We start from the raw sequence: 26096 nt of genomic DNA, 5'->3' as shown, positions 1-26096 counted from the left end.
CTCCGAGATATGCTTGTTGTCATCACCTTCGTGGATTGTCACATTGTCGTGCTCAAAGACGACAAATTGAACGTATTGATACAACATCCCCGGCATGCCTTGCTGGAAATATCACGCAGATTAACCATCTGAAATTCTTAACGTTGAGAGCAAAACTAATCGTCATAATGACTTCTCCTCCAATTCGTCGTGTAGCCGTTATCGGTGCTGGTGTTTCTGGGGTGCTTACTGCTGCGCACCTCAAATCTGAGGGGCTGGATGTGACCGTCTTTGAACGAGCACCCGTTAGCGGAGGCGTGTGGTGCGTTCTCTATCCTGATCGCTAGGTGACAATCTGAATACTAAAACATGGTCAAAGGGTTTGGGACTCTAAAGTTCCGCTTGAGCCAACCTATCCGTCGGCAAAACCGTCCGTGGCATCGTCAACATTCTACAACCCCCCAGATAGCAGTGACAAGTACATATTGCATTCAGGCCCAGGGTGAGCGATATTTCTCTGTCATATCGGAGGGCCTTGAGCTGATGAAGAACCGAGACCGGCCTATGACAGCTTGAAGAACAATGTTCCAACGGAGTTGATGGAAGTAAGCCTAAACTCGTGGAAGCCCAACACCGAGTCTTTCGTGGGCCATCACATTCTAGCGGAATACATTCAAGACACTGCCCTCAAAACTGGGGTATCGAGCATCACTCAATTCAACACCCAAGTTCAATATGTTAGAAAGCACCAAAGTCAGTGGGAGGTTCAAACCTCTACGTGGGATCATGTCAAGCAAGAGACCACTTCTCGAGAATGGGTAAGTTTGATCGAACCAACACCCCAACTCTCTTAACATGCTATAGACATTCGATGCCGTTGTCGTAGCTTCTGGGCACTACCACGATCCCAAGACCCCACATATTTCTGGGCTTTCGGAGTGGAAAAGTGCATTTCCATCAAGGATACAACACTCAAAGGGATATCGAAATAGCCAGGGATTTGAGAACCAAGTATGACGAGGCCCTTATATTACTCAGAGGTTATACTAACTGCTTTTAGTCAATCCTTCTCATTGGAGGCAGTGCCTCGTCTGTTGACATTGCCAAAGAGCTTGCTCCAATCGCCAAGAAAGTCTGGCAGTCAACAAGAGGTGGTTTGTTTGATCATCCCCCTTCCATTTTGCCCGAGAATGCCGAAAGAGTTGCACAAGTATCCAGCTTCAGTCCCCTTCAGAATACCGACCATGAAAGGTCCGGCGCAATTCCTGGAACGGTGACTCTGGTTGACGGTCGAATTCTCGACAATGTTGACAGGGTGATTGTTGCAACAGGATACCAATTCACACTCCCCTTCTTACCGGAGTACCACCAAGATGATGTGAAGCCGGAAGACGCCGACGATCGAATTCTTGTATCGGATGGTTTACAGCTGCACAACTTGCACCAAGATATCTTTTACATTCCAGACCCTACACTCGCATTTGTTGGAGTCCCCTTCTACACTGCAACATTTTCTCTCTTCGAGTTTCAGGCGATTGCAGTTGCTTCGTTCCTTTCTTCAAAGGCCACACTTCCATCGGAGCTTGAAATGAGAGCCGAGTATAGGAAAAGAGTCAAAGACAAGGGTTATGGAAAAAAGTTCCACAGCTTGTGGGGAGTTGACGTGGAATATGCGGCCGCGTTAATGGAGTGGGTTAACCAAGGGAGACCACCATCAGAAAAGAAGCCTGATGGATACTCGCAGAAATGGATCGAGACAAAGGAAAAGATGCGACTGGTCCCAAACCCAAAGAATTCCTTGTATCAAGAATCTCAGTAAATACCTTCTTTCACTTTTACGCAAGTTCATCCCCCACACTGCGTCATGAATCAAGGATGTGTGTCGATCGTGTTGGTGAAGACTCTGCTTCAAGCTTAGCCCCTCTCCCCCCCCCCCCCCCCCCAAACGTGGATTTCTGTGAAGTGTCGTACGAGAGAAAAGTAGATACAGGACAATAGATCATAAGTTAGACTTCAATCGACTAAGCAAGGCAAACGATTGAGACGGAGAGATAAGTAGAGTATATTTAATAATTAATCACAGACTTGAAGCCGTCTTGTTCTAGTATATACAGGAATTTAACATAACACTCAATACTCTCCTCTCTCAACTTTTCAGGACCCATAAATAGTCTGTGGCGCTCGTGTTACAGTTACAGTTGCAGGTGTTACTGTAATGAATTGAGTAATAGTACCAGTCACTGTATTGTAGTTGGTGATTGTAGCGAAATCTGTAACTGTAGCGGTAATAGTATCAAGATTCGTCACGGAAGCGGTGTTGGTATTCGTGAAGTAAGCAGTGTTATAGTCAGTGACAGTGACAGTGTTGTGGTTTGTGATAGTGACAGTGTTGTAGTGAGTGATTGTAATAGTCACTGGCCGAGTGACCGTGGCAGTGTTGTGGTTGGTAACTGTAACAGTCTTGTAGACCACGTTCGCAGGTTGCGTGATTGTGCTCGTCGTGGTCTCGGTTGCCGTGATGACCGAGGCAATGAAATACGTAGTAGTGGGAGCGGCCGGAGTGGTAATCAGGCACGAACAGGCACTGCTCACGGCACTGGGATCGTCGTTCGGCAAATAGTCAGGGACTTGAACAGCCCTCTTCACGTCTCGCTTGGCAGGCTGGTGGAGTCGCATGCCAGAGTCAGCGCAGTTCCACATCATTTTGACGTGTTCAAGATAGAACAGGGTGTGAGCTTACCGCACTTCCCGAAAGACAAGCCATATCATAGAAGTAGTAAACGGACGATGCCACTCTCCTATTAACAATCCTAATTATACGTTTTAGTCTTCTTCGCTCAAGCCCATGTATGAAACTGAAGGCAAGAAAGGAGTAGGGGCGTATGGGGGGGCAGGCGATTGGATCACTTACGCGGGCTGATTATAGCAGGCACACTGGCTAGAACCAAAGCCAAAGCTGATAGCGCTGGCTATGTTCGAACAGTACGCCTTGCAACCGGCGAAAGTGCCACCAAAACTAGTGGTAGAACCAACGCTATACGAGGCAGTCCCATAGCCATTAAGGGCGCAGTGAACGTCTACATGAAATGAGTTAGATCTAGTCTCGCGAGTGTATTAGAATGCAGGATAAGATATACCATTGGCTGTGGTCACCGTAGGAGCTGCCGCTCTGCCTAGTGTGTTAGTAACAGGCTCTTTCTCGCCATTTGGTGAGAGATGGGAGGCTTACGTAGAGCTATAGAAGTGGTTAGTGAGTCAAAGCTTGATAACAAGGGGAAACGTATAGCTACTCACGTTGAAGTAACCGTGACTGCTACTTGGCTGGTAACTTCATCGGTGACAGTGTTTGTGATTTCTTGGGTGGCTGTATCCGTGAGAAGGACCGTGACAGTGTCAGTAACCTGCTCTGTCACGCTGTTTGTGATTTCCTCCGTCACGGTGTCGGTAACTTGAGCTGTAGCCGTGGGGGTGACACCAACTGACGCGGTGTCTGTGATCGCTTCGGTCACAATGTCGGTTGCTTGGACAGTGTCGGTTATCGTGACCGTGGTTGACCTCCTGGGTTTACATAAACCGCGACCGGTGGCCGTGCTAGTTCCCTGGACTGTAATGAAGTCGGTGGTGGTTGTCGTGGTAGTCTGCTGGATATCGGGTATCACCGTTGCAGTTACTGTGCTTCGAATGTAGGTGGAACAGAAAGGTGATGCCTCGGCCTGGTTGGACGTCAAGGCTCGGTACTCCGCGTCATCGCAAACTGAACAGAAGGCCAAAGAGATTAGCAATGATGCTATCAAGACCACACGATATTGGCTGTTGGCATACCTGGGTAAGGGATTGCCCTCTTGTTGGCGCTCGCGGCCTGTACATGACCATTAATGTCGTAAATGAGTCCGTCGGCGGCAGCAGGAAAGGCGAGGGCGGAACTGGCTGCGCTGAGGAGTAACAGCGTCGGCTTGAGGGCAATCATCTTTGCTGTCTTTTCGAGAAGAGATTGCCAAGAAGTTTGCCAAGTTGACTGACTGGATATCCACCAGTTCCTATAGTATTAAGGGTTAATATACACTGCCGAATGAGGGACCCGTCTGATCATCCGGGCCCAGATTGAAATACGGAGTCTCCGTAGATACCCGAGTCACAACAGGGTCGCCCCTGATTAACGGTTGATCCGTCGAGCTCGACTTTCAGTAGTCTTGCGTTAGCACTCGCGTACGTATAACGACGAAGCTAACAGCCGGCGAGAAGAATCCCACGATTTTCCCATTTCGGAATCGCCTTCTTCACCAAATGAAATGTGCATCTTCAGCAGCTTAGGCCCACTTATGGCATGACACTCAGCCACTAGTTTATCGGGCGGGTATCTGCTAACCTTCATTCGAGGCTGCCAAGACGACGCTTCTCCAGAGCATGGGTCAATCCCTTGTCAACCCACTTCAGGACCCGATATTTTCAAATAGTTTCGCAATCTGGACAGTGTGGCGTATCCAAACTATTGATGCAGGTACGGATGGAGTCGTTGTGGCTAGCTGTGATGGAGACAGCCCCTTTGAAGTATCCACTGGGCTAGCCCCATTAACGATGTTGTGAATCTCGGATCCGCGATGGCTCCGTCTGCGAGAAAATCCAGACTGAACGAGGGTATCGGGGATCTCACTGGCGATGCCGCGTATGCCGACCCCCTGGTCGCCGTCAACCGGGTCGACAGAAGCAGGCCGCAACCAACCCGACGCTATCAGCTTGTTGTTGGTCGGTTACACTCATCTCGCCTTGAGAATTTAGTTTGGTAGTAGAGACTTTGACAAGACCGGCGACGTTCATGTTCATGTCCCAGATCAAGGGAATCATCATGCCGTGGGTTTTACTACTCCAGCATTTACAGCGTTCCAACATTTCTCAGTCCTGGTGCAGATCTAGGAGCTTTACTGCAGGAACATGGGTCTGTCGGACTCATCCTGTGCTGGTAACTGGATAACTTATCCACTCGCTAAATTGGGGAGACATTGTGTGGAGCCCCTGTCGATAAAATCCAAGGGGATCGCCATTTCGAGTCGTGTGCAGTGCGCTGAGTGGCTCAGTTCTGCACTATTGTTTCATGAAAATCTCTCGCCTCCACAATTCAGACTGGTCCGGCTGGGCTGTTCCGTGATCTTGCAATCAGGCTTGGCCGGTCGACCCGCTCGCTAATATTGAAGAGAACCTATGGCTACTGGGTAGGCGGAATGATGAGCTGTTGCCTCTGTTTGTTGTGCCTCTTCGTCAATTGCCAATAATGGACTGAAGTCGTCCAGTGGTATCACCACAGGCCAGTCAAATTGTACTGGCTCGTAAGTCTTAAACATGTGCGCCTAGTAGCTGACAAGAGGAATTGCGAGTCTCAGAGCGGGCTCATCCGAGATGGTGACCAGTGTCAAATATGGCCTTTCGTTTCTTGATTCGTACTCTCAGGCTCCTACTCACCAACTCGGGGCATTTCTCCATACCTCCACGAGCTAGAGCCGCTACCTCGAAGGTTCCAGCTAGACCGCCTCCACCACAAGTATGATGAGCATTTGCTGTTAAATCGGAACGATATGGTTGTAATCTTGTGGGCAATCACTGTGGGGTTGTGCAATATAGCTGGCCCTTTTGGCTTCATTGAGCTCGATGGAGACGAAGAGGATGGGCTTGTGCATCTCATGCCTTTGCAGTGCACATCTCAGGCACGAAGCGTGTGTACATGGTCAACCCACTCCTCCAAGCCTCACCCAGTGGCATCACTGCTTCGTCGTCTCGCCTCCTCATCATTCTAGAGTATCAACTAGCACAAGGCAGCTTGGTACCAGCATTTTAATCATCAATGCGCACAATTCTTCGTGAGTGGGAATCGCTGGCCACGAAGTCGGCAGTGGAAGCATTTCTGGTGGAGTTTCCACGCAGTAGAAGGCCCGTTGTATCGCACAGCGTCCCAGTCGTGATCCAGGGATTTTTTAACGATGCCTCTGAGGAGCAGATTACCGCTGCTGCATTAGGTATCTTAGAGTCGGGGTAATCAATTTTGAGCGGGTTACGTGAATGCCGAGGACCTCAGGGGACTTTGAGGAGCGGCTTGAGGAGTTGCCTCGACTATGGTGATGCGGCCAACGGTCCATTTGGAGTTCAATTACAGCAGAGGCCAGCTGCTACCCCAAGGTAGCTCTCCTAAACGAAACGCGTCCAGTCTGGTTGAAAACAAGGCAGCACGCTTTTTTCCTTTTTTCATTAATATAACACCTTCATTCTCAACATGCCTATTACAGCTGTTGCAGCAGCTTTTCTCGATATTTTCCCTCTTCTTCTTCTTTAGGTATCTAAAAGCAGTAGATTAAAATTGCTCGCTGTGTCTAAAACCCTCTGGAGATACCGTAAAATCTCAATTCTTTGGCAAAGTCTAGCGCACCGCTATTAGAGTCATACTCCACTCTCGAGATTCTTTCTGGTGGTTTGATAGGCCTGATTACGTGCTAGTGCGGCGCTACTTTTTGCCATGGAAGTGAGATTTTACGGTAGCTTTTCTGTTGTCTTATCTTATCTCTTATCCCTGGCCCCTACCCTACAGACGGATGTGGTCTACAATATAGACCTCTCCCACCAACAAACTATTTATCAGAGTGCGGTATAGACCCAGATACACAAGCATATACCAATGATTATTATTGCACTACATTTTTGGCCTCACGGTGTAAATCTGACATTATGGGACACCACGAGGTTCAACGCATGACATTCGATTCATTGCACTAGTTCATGGTCCGGCCCGTTCCGTACCCTAACGCCGGTCAATCCGCTGGCATCGGAATGGTTACATGTTGATGCTTGATATAGATAGAGCATCACTTGTTCCTTTTTGCTCGTTCCCTTTGCTTGGTCTTTTTTTCTTGTTGTACATTCTCGACCCCGGTCAGTACCGTGCGCCAGAGACAGGAGTCTTCATTTGTTCGTCATACACTTTGAGGACAGGATGTCTCTTTGGGCATCTACGACCAAGTATTCTTTTCAGGTCACCGATGCATATCAGGTCTTTCGCCACGTCACGCACATGTGCAGCAGAAAAAAAAAAGATACAACTGAGTCTGGAGTTGCATGTTTTTCCCCGCAGTGGCTTGGGGCTATTGCAAGCCCTTTTTGACCGGAGCGGGCCGTGTGCCGAGTAGAACGAATAGAAGTCCATATGAATGCTGCAAGGGGGCTGACGGAACGGCAATCCTTCTCAACAAACATATGAATAAGAAGCGGTCAGAGATGCGAGACACAGGTAGACCGGTAGTTGTTCTCTTCGCGGGGTCATGGGCTATCAGTTGTGAGGTCATCGAGCCAAATCGGGCTGCGAAACCAATGATCTTGGGCATTGTGGCTGGCTGAGGTGGCCGGCGATGCTAGAAACTGAGCGTCTTCGTAGTTCTGGAGCATTCGATGTTGATACAGATCAGGCTAGTTGCTGGATCGAACGGCACAGGAGCGAGACCGGTGCAAGCATTGCATTGCTGAATGTGTGATAAACAAGCACATTGGCTGCAACTATCCGGTTTGAGGATGTGCCAATCGGCATTTCTTATATTGATTTGAACATCGGCATGGGACAAATGCCGAAGCTATTGAGCGTGCTAGGGTGGAGTTACCGAGCCGGATGGTCGAGAATAATGGTTATAAAGAAGAGTCGATCGCACCGCAATGCAAGCGGCAGATCTGAACGTCAGACACTTTACTCAATCGACTTTCTGCCCTCTTTCAAACCAAAATCATGGCTGTTCATATCGAAGGAATCCAGGGGATGCAATACTCCCGCACCGGTTCTCAGTTTGAGGAATCGGACTACTCCTTCTTTAACAGGCAGTACGCAACCTCGTCCTACCAACAGGAGCATGACATGTACCCCTCTCTCATTGTGCAGCCCAAGGGCGACGAGGACGTCGTCAAGACTGTCCAATGGGCTGTGAGCAACAAGGTCTCGGTCGCCGTCAAGAGCGGCGGGCACCAGTACAGCGGTGCCTCGTCTACCGGCGGGAACAACATCCAGCTCGACCTCAGCAACACCTACAAAGACATGATGGTGCTGCCGTCTGACAAACTCTCGCCTGATAGAGTGATGGTGTATGTCGGCGTCAGCAACGCGCTCCAGGACTTCAACGCCTGGCTCGGACACAACGGACTCTTTGTTCCTCACGGGCAATGCGCCTATGTTTGCACTGGTGGTCATGGGCAGACTGGTGGTTACGGCCAGCTTGGTCGTAGCTTCGGCCTGCTCGGAGATCACATCAGGGCTATTCGCATGGTGGATCATACCGGCACGATTATCCCGGAGGTCACCAAGGAAACCAACACGGATCTTTTCAACTCCATTCTTGGAGGTAGTCCCGGCAACTTCGGCATCATCACACACTACGTGATTGAAGTGTTCCAGGCCAAGAGCTACATGGGAACCGTTGTCGGTCCAGGCAACTACAAGGGCCCGCATTGGATGAAGGGGCTCTTCGTCTACAACGCCAACATCCTCAAACAGCTGCTTACTTTCCTTGCTAAAATGTCCGATAACGCTGCCATGCCTCGAGGCTACGACCTCTGCATCAGCGTTCTCAGTACCGACTTTCCGGTCTCACTGCTATTCCCCTCTTTGCAGGATGATAAAAACTACCAATCGATGTTGCAGAGGGTTGCGCAAGCCGTTGGGGGTGAAGTCCTCAACTTGTTGAACGGAAAACTGCCAGCCATCATGGTGGTTTATGCACAGTGGTGCCCAATCAACAAGGAAGACACGTACGATACGACGGTCGACAATTGGTTCCAGCAATTTCGTAATCTGCGCGAGCACGATTTCTTCCTCATTCTCGAAGAAGACGACGGAAACATGGCTGAGATCACCAAGAAATGGATTTTCCCCAAGCGACGAGAGTTTGACCTCCCTTACGTGAAACGCACCTACGCTACAAACTCTAGAACCCTTTCCACGGATGGTTGGGTTGACGTCGTGGTGAACCGTCTGAACTTGATTCTCGACCCGAACCAGAAGCTGGACAAGACCAAGACCCCCGAGGAGCAAGACATCTACGATCATTGCAAGCTTTCAGTACAAATCCAAGGGTTTGGAGGCGACAACTCCCAGTTCTACGTCAACCGGGACAATGGCACCTCGTACAGCTGGAGAGACTCGACCATGGTGCAGACCATGGACTGCTTCCATGATGCGGCCGACCAGTACCATCAGTACGCTCTCAATTGGCAAAAGGACAACGATGCTGCCATGATTGGACCGAAGAGCACTTTCAGCCAGCAGGACAGGCGTTTGCTCTGGGGCTCGTGGGGTGACTGGGACATGTCGAAGCCGGAGGTTTGGCAGGCGTATTATGAGACTGAGGAGAAGTACCAGACGCTGGGCAAGGCGAGGGGCACGGCTGATCCGAATGGAACCTTTACCGCCAACGCATTTGCTGTCACAGCTATCAAACAGTAGACTGCCCAGGTGGAGGGTTGGTATGGGAAGAGACTAAGTAGATTGTACCAGGTTTGAAGCCAATTCCCTCGTGGAGCTACGTCCTCTGTATACCATCCTTGCTATCAATCGTGAATATGAATTGATATCCTTCCATTTTCATATTATGCGCTAGACAGGCGGCAGGAAGCATAAAACAAGCGCTCTTATGACTTTCAGTTCCCATCCATACCACTATCGGGCCCTTGTTCAGCATGATGGCACCGCCTGTCTCTCTTTACCTACCTCTTAAAGGGACCCGTTCACCTGCACTGGAGACTATAGCCGCTTTTGGAGAAACACTGAAATCCATATTTAAATCTCTAGTTATTTTATTTCATCGGTTTTTGTTCTAACGTACGCTCCTTCTACAAAGCGAGTCTCATTCTATACACTCTCCAGTCGTTCGAACAAGGATTTCAAACTCCCTTTCTTCGTGATCATCCGCAACATCATTCAACCCAGCCGCTCGGGCAAATTTCGCGCACAACCCATGTGCAATGCCAAGGTCCTCGACAAGCTCCTCCGTTGACAGCAATGCGAGACTCTCCTCCGCCAATTTCAGGGCTTCCAGGTCGCTCTTTGGGACCTCAGCAAATATGGGTTTTTCGTCTCCACCAGTTTCTTCGTAAAGCTCCAAGATCCCCCTGATTTGTGCAACCCGGCGTCTCCGTATGTCGTGCTCAGCGGCCTCGGGTCCGTCGCAAACGCTGCATTCGCATTCGAAACCCCAATTTCGTAGCTCCTTGCCCCTACTCTCTCGAGATCGTGCAACATCCGTGTACGAGTCGGTGATTTCTTCTCCCTCCATAATATCTCTCACAGCATAGACCTCCATCGTCCCAGTCACGTCGTCGGCCATCCAGCTCGTATTCGGCGTGCATGCGTGATTCATGCGACAAAAGGTGGGATATAAGCCGACTTGCAATTTGCCTGAAGATATAGTCGCAGCATTTGTGTAGAATTTGGCCAGGACAAGTGCACAATCAAGATTTGTGCCCGGGCACATCCGTCCTTCAAGAAAAGCGAACTCTTGCAGCTTCTTCGGGTTGTGGTACAGTCTTATGAGTCGACTTTGGGCCTCGCCTTGTAATCGTCCCACTTTTGACATGACACACATATACTCTTGTCTTGATCGAGTTTCTTCTCGTGAGATTGTCAAAAGAGGTTCTTCTTGGATGATCAGGGTGCCCGCCTGAATCCCTTCAAGTGCAAAGAGCCCGTGGCCGTTTGGCGTTTTTTTGATCGCGTACAGGCACTCCGATTTCCCATGTTGAGTATCGCCTGGTATCTGATGCATATTAAGGTGTATTATTCGAGATAGCTGTGCGCAACCCAACACGAAGCCCATCAAAAACAATACGTTAGGATAAAAATTTGCATGGGCCCACTTGTATGTCAACTCGTGGAGTGACTAAGCTGGCCGATTTGCTTTTTATTGCACAGCAAACAGAATGGGACAACGCCCAGTCATTGGCTGTGACCTTGCATAATTGATAAGCGAGTTAAACGCAATATGCTCCGATCTGTTAAATTGAGTGTATTGTAAGCTGCAATGGATTTTCTCTCTTCATGGAGGTAGGAACTTATCCGATGTCTACTTGCTATTGCCTGAACAGTCCCAGAGTTTTATATCCCATAGTTTTCCGATAGCCAAAAGAGTAAGATCAATATAGGGCTTCCCTTAACCATAGAAATACTTCCGTAGCGACACAATATAGTTAACTTTGCCTGGACTGAACTTGTTCTTTCGACGATACTCCGCAATCTCGGAGAGAGCCCTGATAGCAAACCTCAGAGGATCCCCAATCTTCGAGAACAACCAAGTCAAAATTGGCGAGGCAGCAAGGCCAATGTGTGTTGGAAGGGATGATCATGAGACTTGGCCTGTGTAGCTGCCAAAGTTTCGGCTGCCCGGCTTCGCAGTCTACCACCATCACGCCACCATCTACAGGATTGGTGCGCTTCTCACAAGGTTTGTATGATTATATCCTCTAACCCCACAATCAACATCCGACTTAACACCCCTGTCACTTCCACTACACTGTGAAAATCGGAAGGATCTGCACAACTTTTTGACTGGAGCAATCCTTGGCAGGTTAGCCGGTCCCGCCGACCCTCTCGACGTAAAAGATACGGTCCCTTCTCCCTAGCCTAGTTTCCAGAGCCCAGCCTTTGACATGGCCGGTGGGCTGGATATGTCAAGAGCCTGGATTGTATGTAGTATCCGATTGGGTGGATATCTGTTCTTGATTGCGTCAAGTCCCCGCTCTGAGTTTCTGTACATTCCGTTAAACCTGACTTTTATTAGACTGCGACTCGGTATTATGGAACCTCTGACATTTCCGTATTTTGATCTTACCTAGTTAGAGAAGAGTGTAAGCTAACGTCTAATGTGTTTTTAGCATTGGTACATACTAAATAAATAAATAACATATTGATTAATGTTTCAATGTCAAATACCTCGGTTGAACTTAATAACAATTTTCCTTTCTTATTTAAAAAAAAAATAATATCAGTTAATAAGTTTATAAGTGGGAAATAAAGCCTATTAAGATTAATATTATTTTAATTCATTTAATATATACTTATAAACAAATTCGGACTGTATACCAATAGAGTGCAATTTCTTTTTGCTGTAGCTTTTTGACACTAACGCAGTGATAAATGAGCCGCCTCGGCGCCATTTTCACTCCTTATCATATTCTTTTTCTCCCCAAAAAAGGTTCGAGACTTTGGACGGATTTAAAGGCTGGGAGTTGTTGAGAAATTGACTCATTAGGATTCTATTATGCCGCTCAAAGTTTTTTCTCCACCAAAATTCGCCTATACCGTGCCAGTTTCATCCATGACGCCTGTGCCAGTCTTCGCCGCTCCGTCTTCCCCGCGTCTTGTCTGTTTCGAGATTCCTCGCCGGCCTTGACCGGACCATGGCTTCTTTATTAGCGTGACCGGAGCCCCGGCTCCGTGATGGTTTAGGATAGTGGGTTCAGAACTTCGATCCGGTCCGAAGTGGAACACAAACAATTGGCTCTGATTGTCGCCACTCGGCTCCGACATCCCCGAGACAGTCCCATGCCCACCAATCAATCATGGCGCGTCTGTTTTACTGGAAATCTCGGAAAGCACCTGAAATTGTATGCTAGAAGTTTTCCCTCACACATTCCCAGTTTTCCAGACGAGGATGCTAAGGGACGGCTGGGCAATCTGATCGAATACGATTGCAGAGTCTACGGATACGACTTGTCAAGTATTCGCATTCGTTAGCCCTGTACTTTTAACATTAAGCAATGATGAGCCCCGTACAAACCTGGCTCTCTTCTTCACCACTATGCCCGCTGCACTAAACTCCTCTTGTTTTACTTCAATCTTCGGAATCTGTTGTCTTATCGCCCTCGAAAAGAATAGGCGAGAACATGCGAATTTAGTAGTTGAGCAACCTCCATCAATCGTCCCTTGTTAGCCTTGCTCTCTCTTTTCTGAAGCTGGGATGCTGTTGCTCCGACAGTGCGATGACGGAATAATACCTCTTTGAGGCTATCTTCGGCTCCGTTTCCCCCGCCCTTCCCACCCTTGTCCCCTTGGAGCCACTTCTCTCCATCGTTAGCATAGCGTGTTGCTACACGCTCCTCAGACGACGACCCATGAATAGCCAGGAGACCACGTGGGGCTTTCCGGCTAGACGGAACCAAGGAGCTGCAGGATGGGGATCACGAGCATAACTTACGGGACTTCGCCTTCCCCGCACATTGATGGCGTGGAGATATTTATTTCAACACGGTGCATGACGTATTGTCGTATTTATTCGGCCCTGGGCTTGAGGTATAAATCATGCCAGACATCCAACCGATGCCTCCGCCACATTTCTATCGCGCCCCTTGAACAACACTATCCTTCTCATTATGTACTGCCACCATCTCTTCTTGTTGGCTTTGGCTGCGGTCAGCATTCCCATCACGGCCGCTGATAAAACATCTACCATTGATCCTACATCTACCTGGGGAACGTGGGAGGGATGGGGTGTTTCCCTCGCTTGGTGGGCCAAGGCTTTCGGTGACCGGGATGATTTAGCTACCCTTTTCTTCTCTGCCGACTCGAAAACTTTGAATGGCCAAAATCTTCCCGGTTTATGGTTTAACATCGTGCGCTACAATGCTGGAGCTGGCAGCACCAACAGTATTGATGGCTCCACAATGGTAGTGTCGCCAAACATCTTGCCATCTCGGCAAATGGATGGCTTCTGGAAGGACTGGACCAGCAGCAGCCCTTCCTCCTCTAGTTGGGACTGGACTGTCGATAAAAACCAACGCGGCATGCTGTCGAAGGCACGCGATAAAGGGGCAACCATTTTTGAGCTTTTTTCTAACTCTCCCATGTGGTGGATGTGCAAGAACCACAACCCTTCTGGGTCTGATGGTGGCGCGACTGATAACTTACAATCGTGGAACTACGGCCAGCATGCCGTATATCTCGCGACCATTGCAAAGTACGCCCATGATAACTGGGGTATTAACTTCAACTCTGTCGACGCCTTCAACGAGCCGGTCACGAGTTATTGGAAAAGCGATGGTACCCAGGAAGGCTGTCATTTTGATGTCGCCACTCAAGCGACTGTTATCAAGAACATGCGAAGTGAGCTTGATACGCGCGGTCTCTCAGCCATTGCGATTTCAGCCTCCGATGAAACAAGTTACGACGATGCTGTCGCGACTTGGAACAGCCTTGACAGCGATGCTAAATCTAAAGTGAAGCGCATCAATGTTCACGGTTACCAAGGAGGCGGTGGAAGACGCGACCTGCTGTACAGCCTTGCAAAGGCAGCCGGGAAGCAACTTTGGAACAGCGAGTATGGCGACAGCGATGGCAGCGGCAAAGGTCTCTACCAAAATCTCCTCTTGGACTTCAAGTGGCTGCACCCTACCGCGTGGGTGTACTGGCAAGCTGTCGACATCACAGGCTGGGGCCTCATCGTGGGTGATAACGACAAGAAAACACTCAGCTCGGCAACCCAGAAATACTTCGTTCTCGCGCAGTTCTCGCGTCACATCCGGCCAGGCATGCAGATCTTGACAGCCAGCGACGCCGACTCTATTGCTGCGTATGATGCTCAAAACCACAAGCTGGTAATCGTCGCTGCGAATTGGGGAAGTGCCCAGTATATCAACTTTGATCTATCCAAGTTCAGCTCACCAGGCAAAGACGGCAGTCTAGTACCGCGCTGGAGCACAGCGACAGGTGGTGGTGAGCAGTATGTTAACCACCAAGACACATTCCTGAATGGGAGCAAGTTCTGGTCATGGTTTGAGTCAGGCACCGTACAGACCTTCGAAGTCAGCAACGTGTCAGTGTGAGGGGGATCAGAAGTTTCCCTAGAACCGAAATGCACAGTGTCGGCGGAACTGACGGTAGGTATGGCTGTTGCAAAGTGGATTGAGAGACAAGAGAGGATTACCACGCTCAACGCGGTAACTTTGGGGGGAAAGATGACTAGTCTGAGATGATGTTGGAGCGGGTCAGGCACACAGGGAATACCACCACTGTATTTGGCTGTACGGATACTGCTAGCTACTGCTGAATACCCATCTTTGGATCTCTTTGGGTCAATACCTATTGTGACGTACTACCAAAAGTTTTCTGTGGTACATGTAATATTTGCTACTGAGAACGACGGCCTCTCGGAAAGCAGGCTGTATTTGAAGCAATGAACTGCAAGTCGTATCAGTCCACCTATATTATTGTCTCCTCCGCACGCCGTTTAATCCGCAACTCCAAGGACGGGTCACCACTCAGGACGAACCCATGCTTGTATACCTGTGGCGACACCTCTTCCTTTAATTCAAAGTCATATTTCATGATAATCTGAACCAGGGCAATCTTGACCTCATTTGACGCAAAGAAGCGGCCCGGACAAGCATGCTGGCCATGACCGAATGCGAGGTAGTCTGGACTTGTAGATACAAGCTGGGAGGAATTCTGCTTTCCAGGCTCGTCGCGCATTTCGTAGAATCGAGTACCCTTCCATTGATCCGGGTTAGGGTAAACGGCGGGATCCCACATTCTGTGCGAGGATACACCCAGACCGGTGTTTTTCGGAATCAAGGTGCCGTCAGAGAGCTTGACGTCTTCAACGGCGAGGCGCATCATCGTGACTGGTTCCAAGATTAGCGCGATACAATACGTAAAAGGTCCTGCCAACTGACCAATATCAGTGGGTTTCATCCGCTGGCTTTCCTTGATAATACTATCCAGCAACTGCATCTTATATAAGGACGTTTTGCTCCAACCCTCATCTTGAGGAACGGAAGTAATCTCCTCACGGAGGGGCTTCAAGATATCCAGGTTTTGCGAGATTCGTGTCAGGACTTGAGTAAGCAGATCGGTTGTCGTATGGATCGCCGCAAGAGACAGGCTGAGCTGTAGGGGTGTAGGGTCATAAGGCGCGCCTTTGGCCGCTTTCTCGAACCATTCAATTGCATCGTTGTATTCGGGCACATCTTTGCCCCCAGCAACGAGTTCGTCTTTCAATTGTCGGCGACGATCAACAGTGGATTCGATGATGGAGCGAGCCTCACTGACTTCTTTCCTCAACTTACGACAATCTGGCAAAACCCAGTGGACGAAAGGGCGCATGAATTCCGGCCACGGACGGAGCCCCTCGCCTGCCAGAAACCCTGTAACAGTATACTCGCGAGTTATTCGAAGCCAAGCCTCATTGCGACAAAGTTCTGGGCCGAGAAATACGCGCGAAGAGATGCGTGCAACCAGTTGCAGAATCACATCTCTCATTGGTATCGTATGCCATTCTATGTCACCTTAGCGTGTATCATCCCAAACTCATGTGAAACCTTACCAGCGTCGTCGGTAAACAATTCTTTCAACGACATGGTTGTCTCTTCCGCAAGAGGCTCAGTGATCTTGTCTACCACGGTTCAAATTAGTAAGTCAAGCCATTATATGGTGGGATTAAGAATAAGGAGTTTTACTGAGAAATTTGGTGAGATCCTTAGTGACAACTGTCTGGACCAGATTTGAACCTCCTGTGCCTGCGGCAAAGCCTTCGAATCCAGATAAATCGCCATGAAACGCCTGTTCGGTGTCAACTATAGAGCCAGCAATGGCCAAAAGCAACTTGACAGTACCTTGTAAGTCCACTGGTTAAAGCTCAGGCGCTTATCGTTTCTGATCTCTTGTGCCAAGCTTGGGGGCAGTACCGTAATCTCCTCTACATCTGCAATGAGGCGCATCGGCTTGTTCGGATTCGTTTTGAACCAGTCTCCAACAAGTCTATTCGCATGCGACACAAAGTCTTTCTTTGCTCTCTGTCTCGAAAATTCCGGCCTCTTCTTGGGATTGGCTAATGGAACATCAGAGCGAGGGGCTTGGGAAGCACGATGAATGATAAGAACAAGCGCGACTGCGATGACGAAGGGAAGCGACTTCTCTATGGCATCGTATCTGGACCAGGTCTCTGTCCATTGTGCAGAGCTCATGTTTGTCGAGTGGTTGCAGCGATTGGTCGTAGTCGTTGTGTTTGGAAAAAGGCTTGATGAAGGAAATAGAAATCGACATCGCTTTCAACTTCCGCTTTATATGAGAATCACGACGGATTCCGGATGCGCCAAAGCCCCAAGCATAAGTGGATAGATTCGAAGTTTTAGCAAATAGATGGTTGATCATTCTGCATGTGGTTTATTATGCTTTCTCATGTGAATCTACCGGTGTGAATCATTTCCTTATGTGATTGATCGTTGACCCGTTGTGGGCCCTTTTTTGAGACAAAGTTGACAATATCCTCGTCTGTGCTGACTCGGAGTCGGCAGTTCGTATTCATGCGGCCTGTTTTCCATGTTGTCTGTGATGTAGCATTGCATCTATCCAGTAGATCAAATGCCGATAGAACTGTTGGTTGTATTGGAAAAATGACGCTGAGACGTAGAGCATCTTGGGCGATAACGGAGCAAATCTTTGAACCAGCATGCTACTTCACCCCATAAGAAGCAAACCCAAGGGAGGGACTGATGAGAAGGCAAGTTTTCTTGACGCATAATCCGTCACTTCTGGCGTGTATAATGCAGGTGTATCAGACCCTATTATATGACCCATACTTTCGTACGGTGAAACGAGGGGCATTCATCTGCGTGTGAAGGGCCGTCATCTCGGACAATGGCTCCACGCGATCCGCGGCATCCACGGGTCCGGATCCGAGAGATCTACTCCGCTTACAGTATCCACTCCACCCCGGCCGGTGTCCTTCTTTCCGCCCAACAATATTTGTTGCCATTGCAACGCGGCATGCAAGCATTCGGACCGAAAGTTCAATTACTCGTGTATAAGAACATCCAATTCCGAGTCAGAATTTGTACTATACTATACACGGCCCAGTCTACGTATAAGCCGCCAACCGAAATTGTTGATCGTCTTGCTTGTGAAGCAGCACAGAACGGAGACCATTGATTCCAATCCGGCTTCGTCTGTCCCTACTCTTCTTCCTATTCAAAGAACTTGCTGTCACAAAGCGTCGCTGGCTCCCAGTGATCTGGTGGAGATCATCAATAGGGGAATCGTTTGTCTAGGTTGGAGCGGCCGACGTGCACTATTTACTCGGGCTCATTCCTTACTGCCCATCCTTTGTATTGAGCATGGGTCTTGGATATCAGGTACTTCAGGCACATGCTTCATCAGGCTCATCAATGGCTATGACTTATGAACAATAATGAAGGATAGATGTGGGTGTCGCAGCGATAGACTATAAGTATCAGTGAGGCATCCTGCTCGAAGCAGAGCTTGCGAACTGCACGCAACTCGGCACCGCTAACAAATCGGGTGCGGTGGATGCGGAGGACCCGATTGGAGGAAGTGACTTAGCCATCTGAGGCTAATAATGGCTTGCGTCGAAAATTGGGCGTGGCGTCTTTGTGTAACATTCTCATTCTCTGATCTCGTCTTGAATCATGACCAGCGTCGGGATCACTTCCGATATAGCTGGGATCGGCCGCTAGCGACCCGAAATTATCTGTTTCGGTAAGGCTTGATGCGGGGAGGGTGGTAATTAGTGGCGGTTTCTTGGTCAATCAAAGCCCTTTAAGATGCAACCTCGTACAACATCCCCACATTCCCAGTCGATTCTGTGTTCGCAAATTGACGCACAAACTTCCCAGGTTTGCTACTATCACAAGATTCCTTTTATTTTACGGTTATCCGTGATCGTATCCTTTAATTTCTGCCAACGACTAGCATTCTCATGGCTACTGTCGTGGACGGGGTCCATGTGGCTCTTCCGCCACCCGAAGGCTATCACATTGATTTCGAGAATCCTCAACGAAACGGCGAGACTGCAGCATACTGTTTGTTCGTTATTGGCGACTTCATTTGCCTTTTGTTCATGTTGCAAAGGCTCTATGTTAGAGCGGTCATCCACAGAATGGTCTACCTGGAAGATGGTACGTAAGAGACTATTGATCAATCACCGTCCTCCTGATTGCACAGCTCTCAAGCTCACCACTAACTGTTTAACAGGCTTTCTACTTGTCGCCTATGTAAGTGAAGTTGTCGCATAATCATATGGCTTCCCTGAGCGACTGAATCTCGGCAGAACCCTGAACTGACCGCGATAGATTTTCTCACTCGTTTGGCAATCCTTCACCATCAGTAAATATGTCTCTTTCCATTCCAGTCTCTTCTTTTCAAGATAGATTTAACAGATGGCGCAACTCAGGTCACTTTATTCGGGGCACAGCCGGCGTTCACGGCTGGGAAATCCCTTTCTCCAACTTCGTTCTCTTCCTGCAAGCCGCATATCTCCTTGCGATTCTCTACAACCCCGTCCAATTCGGCACTAAAATGGCGCTTTTACTTGTCTACCGGAGACTGACGCCAAGCTATTGGTTCCAAGTCACAGTTTGGATCACTGGTTTTGCGGTCATCGGATCCTCAGTCGCAACGATATTCGCTACTATCTTCCCTTGTAAACCAGTAAGGGCGGCATGGGACCTCTCTATCACGGATGGAAAATGCATCGACAGAAATGCCGTGTACAAGGCCAATGCTGCCTCGAGTGCCATAACAGATGTTATGGTGCTCGCTGTTTCGATCCCGGTGGTAATACCGCTTCAAATGCAACTAAAACAAAAAGTCGGAGTGATATGCTTCTTTGGCCTTGGTGGAGTGTAAGACTGGTTCACTATTATTTACTACGAATTGCTAGCTCACGGATCAACAGAACTGTTTTTACTTCCATCATGAGGCTAGTAATGCTTAATCAGACGATGACCAATCCAGACCAGTCATGGGCTGGTGTTCCCGTCTTACTTTGGGTGTACGTTGCTCACCATCTTATTACATCGCTTTTAATTTTTTACTTACAAATCAGCTTCGCGGAAGCCAATCTCTCGTGCATCTGCGCTAGCCTCACCACGGTTAAACCTTTCGTCAAGCATCTATTCCCTCGGCTTCTTGGTTCCAGCGGTCTTCAATCTGACACTACCCGATCCCTCCCCAACGCCAGCACTACTACAGGAACCTCGAATAAGTCGAGGCATGATAGATACAAACGCTTTGACGATGGATCAATGTATCCGCTGCAGACGATAGTCGATGTAAAAGCTCAAAATAATGGAGAGGGTAACGATTGGAATGATGTACTGCAAGGCTCGTTTGATGGTCAGAGCATGAGGTCTGACAAATCGATCATGCAGACACGCACGACAACAGTATCATATTCTACTTCATAGGCAACCATTTTAACAAGATGACGGGAGTTGGGGATAAATAAGAATGAGAACAATACTGTAAACTGTCATAGCTCATCTTGGCTAGGATGAAAAGTGTAGGATTCGATGAGCGATAAAATAGAAACCAGACAAACAGTCATCATAAAATACCATTACATTCTCCTGTGAACGCTCTAATAATCTGAAGCACCGCATGAAATAGTCTTGACTGAGCTTCATACTTCAATTACCGGGCTTACAACGTAGAAGCTGACGCATCTGAGAGTTCGGGGCGATTCAGTCCCGAGACCCCCGTGTTTCTCAAAAGACAACCCGGATCCGTGGTGTTCCCTACCTCCAATTCAAGAGATGCGTGTAGAGAAGCAGTTTCGCTCCGGATACCTGCATACCGGGGTCGGCCTAGGCTCTTCCTTTCACTGCTCACTGCCCACCCTCTGGCAGAGATACAACGAAGCATTTGATGAGACACATCCTGCGCGATACAGTTCGATTTGTTAAACGAGTCACGTACTGCGCCATGCGACACCTGGTCAAGATTCGTTTGGAAATTTTCTTTTGCATGCTTTTCATCGCAGCCTGGGTCAAGATGAGACGATCAGGGACGAGGGTATGTCAGCCTGGCGAACCCTCTCAATCCATGTGATGTTCTTTTGCTTGCGCAGTTTCCCGCTTCTGAATCACGCGTGTGTGCAATTTTTGTCCCATACGCGCAAACGAGGCGAAGAAAGGAGAAAAATGGATTCTGGTTCCGACAGCCTCCAAGACAAGGTACCCTCGCTAATCGATGCCGCCCTCGACGATCTGCAACGAGGGCTCTCTCGGAAACAGTTCACATCCGCACAACTTGCGCAGGCTTACAAGGCCAGGATAGCCGAGGTCAACAGCATCTTCAATGACGTTGTTGACATTAATCCCGATGCCGAAACCACGGCTCGGGAGCTGGATCGCGAGCGGCAGGAGAAAGGACCGAGAAGGTAGGTGGCAAGACCCGATCGCCAGGCCATCCATGACCGGCGGACAAACTGACGGCGCTTGCTGCAGCCTGCTTCATGGCCTCCCATTCCCTCTCTAGAACAACATCTCTGCGCTCAATAGGATCGAGGCCACCTCCAGTTCGACTGTTTTGCCGGGCGCCAGACCCTCAGCTGAAGCCGGCATCGTCAAGAGACTCCGCGAGGCCGGCGCACTGATCCTCGGCACGGCCAATCTCTCCGAATTCGCCGGATTTCGACACACGAATGCCAACCCAGGATGGAGTGCCAGAGGCGGGCAAGCCACAGGCATCTTCTAGCCCTATATAAAAGCCTCCAGCAGCAGCACAGGCTCGGCCATCCGTGTCGGACTAGGCCTCAAATTTGCCAGCCTCGGGACTGAGGTGCGTCATTTGGTTCCTCCTCGTCGCTTTCCCCCATGAGAGGAGCGCCTAATCACAAGTCAACAGACAGTGTCTAGCATCGCCAGCCCGGCTGAGAAGAGTTGCACCGTCGGCTTCAAGCCCACCCACATCATACGGAGTTGCAGGGCCTCTGACTCTCCAGTCTCCAGTTGACGATGCTACGCAACTGGCATTGCAGAGGCTGGTCTGTGTATGTATCGGATGCCTCACCCTTCTCTTCCTCCCGGGGCCGTGGTTTCCGGCTCCCTTTTGGTAATTCATGTTCCGCCGATGAAGGAGGTGCCAGCACTCGCGATTCAGTCGTCCGATGCAGTACCGCGGCCATTCCACGGCATGCTCAGAGGGTTTGGGGAGCTGTTCCCTCTCTTATGCGACCAGGAGCTCAGATGAGAGACTTTGTACACTTCTAGACTGAGCTTCTACTCTCTCCACCGCCTGTCTCGCGTGAAAATTAAATGGGTGGATGTGCTGAGGGCCCACTTGAACTTCAACTGCAATACCGATGAGTTGCTGCTTTTTCGATTCCTATCTTTCTGCTTGTTTCAGTCTCGTTGTGTAGAAGAAGGGACAATGTGATGTTCTTATCACCCTGATTTCCGAGGTCCAGGATGATCAGGAGCATGGAGAAATGCATTCCACAGCCACCACGTAAACGGATGCTCCGTCAGCCAGTCGGGGTTGAATCGGAGGTTCTGCAAGGGTTGGGCGCCCCACTCGCCTTGAGATTGACGGATAGACCGAGCTGGCTGATATCTCCTAAGTGCGAGACGACACTATCAAGCTAATTGCCCAGGGTCGACATTTAAAGCGCATATACTCTTTCGACCTTATACACCCTTCAGTTCAGTTAAAGCCTAGGGAGCCATGAGCTTCCTCTCCGACTGAAACGAGCCCTGGAAGTGACTCCTGTTAGCGTCGAACTGATGCTCACCGACATGAGTGCCAAGCCAAATTATCAGATGCGGATGAAGTGGGGTATCTCGATGAAAAAGACGCGGGGAAGACGACTACAAAAACCCGAGGCCCAACTTCTGGCTCCGTGAGGCTTTATACCTTCATTTCCTTTCTGCAACAACTCCATCATGGTTTTCACGCCACCATCATGGGTTCCGGCACTGCCAATCGGTACACTGCAACGCCTCTCTGAAGGATGCATCTGCTGACGGTGATGATAGATCCGCCGGATTCTATTTCTGTCGCTGAATTCATGAGTACGGAAACGTATGGCCGTTTTCCCATCGCCAAATCACGAAACCCATACACTTGCGGCCTCACCGGTAAATCACGCAATGCCGCCGATGTCATCTTGCGCGAGGACTACCTTGCCCGCGGCATCGGTAAAGCCCTCCAATTCCACCCGCAGCAGACCTCAGAATGGGATCAAGTCGTCGCCGTCTTCTCTCTCAATTCGGTATGTCGCCTCTGTAGGCAATGGTTGACGAAGTAACTGAATTTCGCGCACCAGATAGATTACATCCCTCTCACTCACTCCATCCATCGTCTCAATGGGGTAGTCAGTCTGTCTAGCGCTGCATTGTCGGCCTCGGAGCTTGAGCAACAACTTCGATCCTCCCGCGCAAAGGCACTTTTCACTTGCATATCCTTGTTGGATACCGGCCTCAAGGCTGCTAGCGCCGCCGGTATTCCTCAGGATCATATCTTCATCCTCCCAATGGCAGACACAGATGCTGAAGCACCATTTCAGACAATCGAAGATTTGATTGATGATGGCACCAAACTTCCAGAGTTGCCACCCCTGAACTGGACCCAAGGTCAAGGTGCTCGCCAGGCCGCTTATCTGCTCTATTCAAGTGGCACTTCCGGTTTACCTGTAAGTCGACGATTCCTCGTGCCAACATGAACTCGCTTACAATGCCTAGAAACCAGTCATGATCTCCCACTACAACATCATCGCAGGCATCCTCCAAACGGCCACTTTTGACTCAGTCGCTCGCAAAGCCCAACATGTTGAAACCCAGGTCATGCTTGGGCTTTTGCCATTCAGCCACGTATTCGGGCTCATGCTGATCACTCACCTGGGCGCGTTTCGCGGAGATGAAATCATCGTGCTACCACATTACGACTTCGTGTCGTTCCTCGGCGCCGTTAGCCGGTTCAAAATCCAACAACTCAGTATCGTCCCTCCTATTGTGATCCACATATTGGAGAGACAGGACGTGTGTCAAAAGTACAATCTGGGTAGTGTTCGGTTCGTGTACACCGGCGCAGCTCCGTTGGGACGAGAAACGGTTGACGACCTGCTGAGAATCTATCCAAAATGGCACCTTGGTCAGGGATACGGTGAGAGCCACATATCTTTGTGCATGTCTTGATTCTAACCTCCAAGTTAGGTATGACAGAAACTGCGACCGTCTTCATTCAAAGCAGCGAGCTTGATACCCTCGTTGGTTCCACGGGCTCCTTAATTCCAGCGGCCCGAGCCAAGATCATTAATGTGGACGGAAAAGAAATAACCGATTACGAAACCCCTGGGGAATTATTAATTCAGAGCCCTACCGTTAGCCTGGGGTATTTCAACAACCCAGCAGCAACCTCAGAGACGTTCTTTTCAGACAAAGACGGCCGTTGGATCCGTACGGGAGATGAAGTGTTGGTGCGCATGGCTCCGTCTGGAAACGAACACTTTGTCGTCGTTGATCGAGTGAAGGAGCTTATTAAAGTCAAAGTAGGTGATGCCATTTTTTGAGATTACATATACCCATTCTGATACGACACAGGGTCATCAGGTCGCCCCTGCTGAACTAGAGGCACATCTACTCACACACTCTGATATTGGCGACTGCGCAGTCATCCAGGTTCCAGACGTACGCGCAGGAGAGGTCCCCAAGGCTTATGTTGTCAAGTCGAGTATCGCTTTAGGCAAATCAGAGGATACGGTGATTAGTGATATACAGAGGCACGTGGAAGATCACAAGGCAAGGTACAAATGGCTGAAAGGAGGAATCGAGTTTATCGATGCGATACCCAAAAGCCCAACGGGAAAGATCTTGAGAAGAAAGTTGCGAGACTTGGAAAAGGCAAAGAGAAAGGCTCAGGAGGCGAAGCTATGAACAGGTGGGTTTGAAGTTTCATGTATGCATGACCTATACTTAGAGGTATAGTTCCTTCAATTACCGTAGAACACGCTTTGTCAATTTCAAGAATGAGGGAAGTGAATCTTGGCTGTAAAGCTCTGTATTCACATGCTAACTATTAATATCCAAACTATTTGTCCAAACTATATATGTAGGGCGTCTACTCGTGCAAGATTCGTGATTCGTGATGCTCTAACTAAAGGAAAAGAGCCATGACGGCAAAAGCCTCAGTGATGAGTTCAATACCACTAGCAACACGACCAGCGGCACTAGTGAGTAGAACAAGGTTGGTGGTGGAGGTGGCGGAGCTTCCGTCAACGGCAGCAGCCTGGTAGACGTTGTAACCGTAGCTGTTAAGGTAATAAGGTGTAGAGACAGATGTCGAGGCTGACTCGGTAGAAGTGGGCAGCTCATACACGGCAGTCGAGCTAGTCTCAACCACAACTGACGTAGTATTATTTCCAGCGGGATCAGTGTAAGTGGGGATGGCCTCCGAGGTAGTCCACTGAGAAATGCAAGTCGTGCCAGTGGGATACACAGTGGTGGTAACATGGCCGACAGTGCACTGATGCTTCTCAGGATGGCAGCTTGTCACGGTGTAAGACTGGGTGGTGTAAAGCGTCGAGGGCGAAGTCGTCTCGGTGATGGGGCAAACAGTGGTCGAGACACCAATCGTCCCGGTCGTCACATAAGGACCGTTCGAGCAGGCAGCACCATATCCACAAGTAGAGACGGTGCGAGTCTGAGTGGTGTAGATGGTGGACGTGGTCAATTTCGTGGTGTGATGCACTTAGTGGTGTTGGAGTAATGATAGTGGATCGTCTTGGTAATGTGGGGAACGACAGGCGGCTTGGTGCTACCAGGTGGCTTGGTCGGGGGCTTGGTTGTCTCCGCAACAACCTCAGTAGCAGTGTCAAAGGTGACTGGGCAAACAGTAGTCGATACTGGGACAGCAATGGTAGTGATTGCAGTTCCGCCGGTGCATCGAGGGTGGTTTGCGGAGCAGGAGGTCATGTTGCTGGTGTGCGATGTATACACAGTCTTGGTGGTGTATTGAGTGGTTCCCTGGTTGTGAGGCTGCGCAACCGTAGTCTCGGGGTATCGGACCTGGGCTGAAAAAAAAAACAGGTGCTAGTATTAGAGTAGCTTCTAACGCCCTTCCAAGATTCCTAACGAGTGAAAACACTCCCTCTGCTCGGCCCAAGTTCTTACTCTGTTCTACCGGGTCGCAAGTCTCTGCTAAGATTGAGCTTTCAGAAGTTCATATCGGCAGTACCGAATTGCGCATATAAGAAATTATACAGAAATAGCTATATAAATAGTGTAAATATAACTTATATCTTGTGTATATATAGGTAATAGTTAAGATTGGGGTTAATGAGGCAGATAAGCTTCAGGTGGATTTTAAGTTCTAGAAA

General features: G+C 49.3%; 10 protein-coding genes across 10 annotated transcripts; 6 read left to right on the top strand and 4 right to left on the bottom strand.

Moving 5' to 3' along the window:
* Nucleotides 1–167: 167 nt before the first annotated feature.
* BGZ61DRAFT_367479 (FAD dependent oxidoreductase) lies at nucleotides 168–1798 on the top strand (the record flags this gene model as incomplete). The annotated part of the gene is made up of 5 exons (XM_046241788.1): nucleotides 168–301; nucleotides 359–481; nucleotides 536–797; nucleotides 844–990; nucleotides 1040–1798. 5 exons carry the CDS (start codon nucleotides 168–170, stop codon nucleotides 1796–1798), a joined length of 1425 nt encoding a protein of 474 aa, XP_046096927.1.
* Nucleotides 1799–2133: 335 nt separating this feature from the next.
* Nucleotides 2134–3946, bottom strand: BGZ61DRAFT_539124 (uncharacterized protein; the record flags this gene model as incomplete). Its single annotated transcript, XM_046254746.1, has 7 exons — nucleotides 2134–2640; nucleotides 2720–2789; nucleotides 2891–3056; nucleotides 3117–3148; nucleotides 3209–3214; nucleotides 3274–3733; nucleotides 3802–3946. 7 exons carry the CDS (start codon nucleotides 3944–3946, stop codon nucleotides 2134–2136), a joined length of 1386 nt encoding a protein of 461 aa, XP_046096926.1.
* A 3779-nt stretch (nucleotides 3947–7725) lies between these two features.
* Nucleotides 7726–9439, top strand: BGZ61DRAFT_562121 (uncharacterized protein; the record flags this gene model as incomplete). The annotated part of the gene is made up of 1 exon (XM_046255838.1): nucleotides 7726–9439. Exon 1 carries the CDS (start codon nucleotides 7733–7735, stop codon nucleotides 9437–9439), a length of 1707 nt encoding a protein of 568 aa, XP_046096925.1. The 5' UTR covers nucleotides 7726–7732.
* Nucleotides 9440–9765: 326 nt separating this feature from the next.
* BGZ61DRAFT_462631 (uncharacterized protein) lies at nucleotides 9766–10807 on the bottom strand. Its single transcript, XM_046247328.1, has one exon. The coding sequence runs from the start codon at nucleotides 10755–10757 to the stop codon at nucleotides 9840–9842; it is 918 nt and encodes a 305-aa protein (XP_046096924.1). The 5' UTR covers nucleotides 10758–10807; the 3' UTR covers nucleotides 9766–9839.
* A 2552-nt stretch (nucleotides 10808–13359) lies between these two features.
* On the top strand, nucleotides 13360–14808 carry BGZ61DRAFT_484875 (endo-beta-1,6-galactanase; the record flags this gene model as incomplete). Its single annotated transcript, XM_046249654.1, has 1 exon — nucleotides 13360–14808. One exon carries the CDS (start codon nucleotides 13360–13362, stop codon nucleotides 14806–14808), a length of 1449 nt encoding a protein of 482 aa, XP_046096923.1.
* Nucleotides 14809–15184: 376 nt separating this feature from the next.
* Nucleotides 15185–16947, bottom strand: BGZ61DRAFT_367679 (cytochrome P450; the record flags this gene model as incomplete). Its single annotated transcript, XM_046241810.1, has 4 exons — nucleotides 15185–15606; nucleotides 15658–16269; nucleotides 16441–16557; nucleotides 16587–16947. The coding sequence occupies 4 exons, from the start codon at nucleotides 16945–16947 to the stop codon at nucleotides 15185–15187; spliced, it is 1512 nt and encodes a 503-aa protein (XP_046096922.1).
* Nucleotides 16948–18698: 1751 nt separating this feature from the next.
* On the top strand, nucleotides 18699–19773 carry BGZ61DRAFT_290428 (uncharacterized protein; the record flags this gene model as incomplete). Its single annotated transcript, XM_046238570.1, has 5 exons — nucleotides 18699–18897; nucleotides 18974–18993; nucleotides 19072–19105; nucleotides 19173–19623; nucleotides 19677–19773. Coding segments are annotated over 5 exons (801 nt in total), but the record flags the coding sequence as incomplete, so codon positions are not given.
* A 1149-nt stretch (nucleotides 19774–20922) lies between these two features.
* On the top strand, nucleotides 20923–21478 carry BGZ61DRAFT_539118 (amidase signature domain-containing protein; the record flags this gene model as incomplete). The annotated part of the gene is made up of 2 exons (XM_046254745.1): nucleotides 20923–21161; nucleotides 21283–21478. The coding sequence occupies 2 exons, from the start codon at nucleotides 20923–20925 to the stop codon at nucleotides 21476–21478; spliced, it is 435 nt and encodes a 144-aa protein (XP_046096920.1).
* Nucleotides 21479–22614: 1136 nt separating this feature from the next.
* On the top strand, nucleotides 22615–24792 carry BGZ61DRAFT_402011 (uncharacterized protein). Its single transcript, XM_046243072.1, has 6 exons — nucleotides 22615–22708; nucleotides 22759–22994; nucleotides 23049–23414; nucleotides 23464–23884; nucleotides 23935–24269; nucleotides 24322–24792. Exons 1-6 carry the CDS (start codon nucleotides 22666–22668, stop codon nucleotides 24652–24654), a joined length of 1734 nt encoding a protein of 577 aa, XP_046096919.1. The 5' UTR covers nucleotides 22615–22665; the 3' UTR covers nucleotides 24655–24792.
* An 82-nt stretch (nucleotides 24793–24874) lies between these two features.
* Nucleotides 24875–25692, bottom strand: BGZ61DRAFT_539116 (uncharacterized protein; the record flags this gene model as incomplete). Its single annotated transcript, XM_046254744.1, has 2 exons — nucleotides 24875–25467; nucleotides 25539–25692. 2 exons carry the CDS (start codon nucleotides 25690–25692, stop codon nucleotides 24875–24877), a joined length of 747 nt encoding a protein of 248 aa, XP_046096918.1.
* Nucleotides 25693–26096: the final 404 nt, after the last annotated feature.

Source organism: Ilyonectria robusta (genome assembly GCF_021365365.1).
Source record: "Ilyonectria robusta strain PMI_751 chromosome Unknown BGZ61scaffold_32, whole genome shotgun sequence".
In the NCBI taxonomy this organism is placed as follows: Eukaryota; Fungi; Ascomycota; class Sordariomycetes; order Hypocreales; family Nectriaceae; genus Ilyonectria; species Ilyonectria robusta.
The sequence above is the reverse complement of the archived record's forward strand: the minus strand, read 5'-3'. Positions and strand labels throughout refer to the sequence as shown.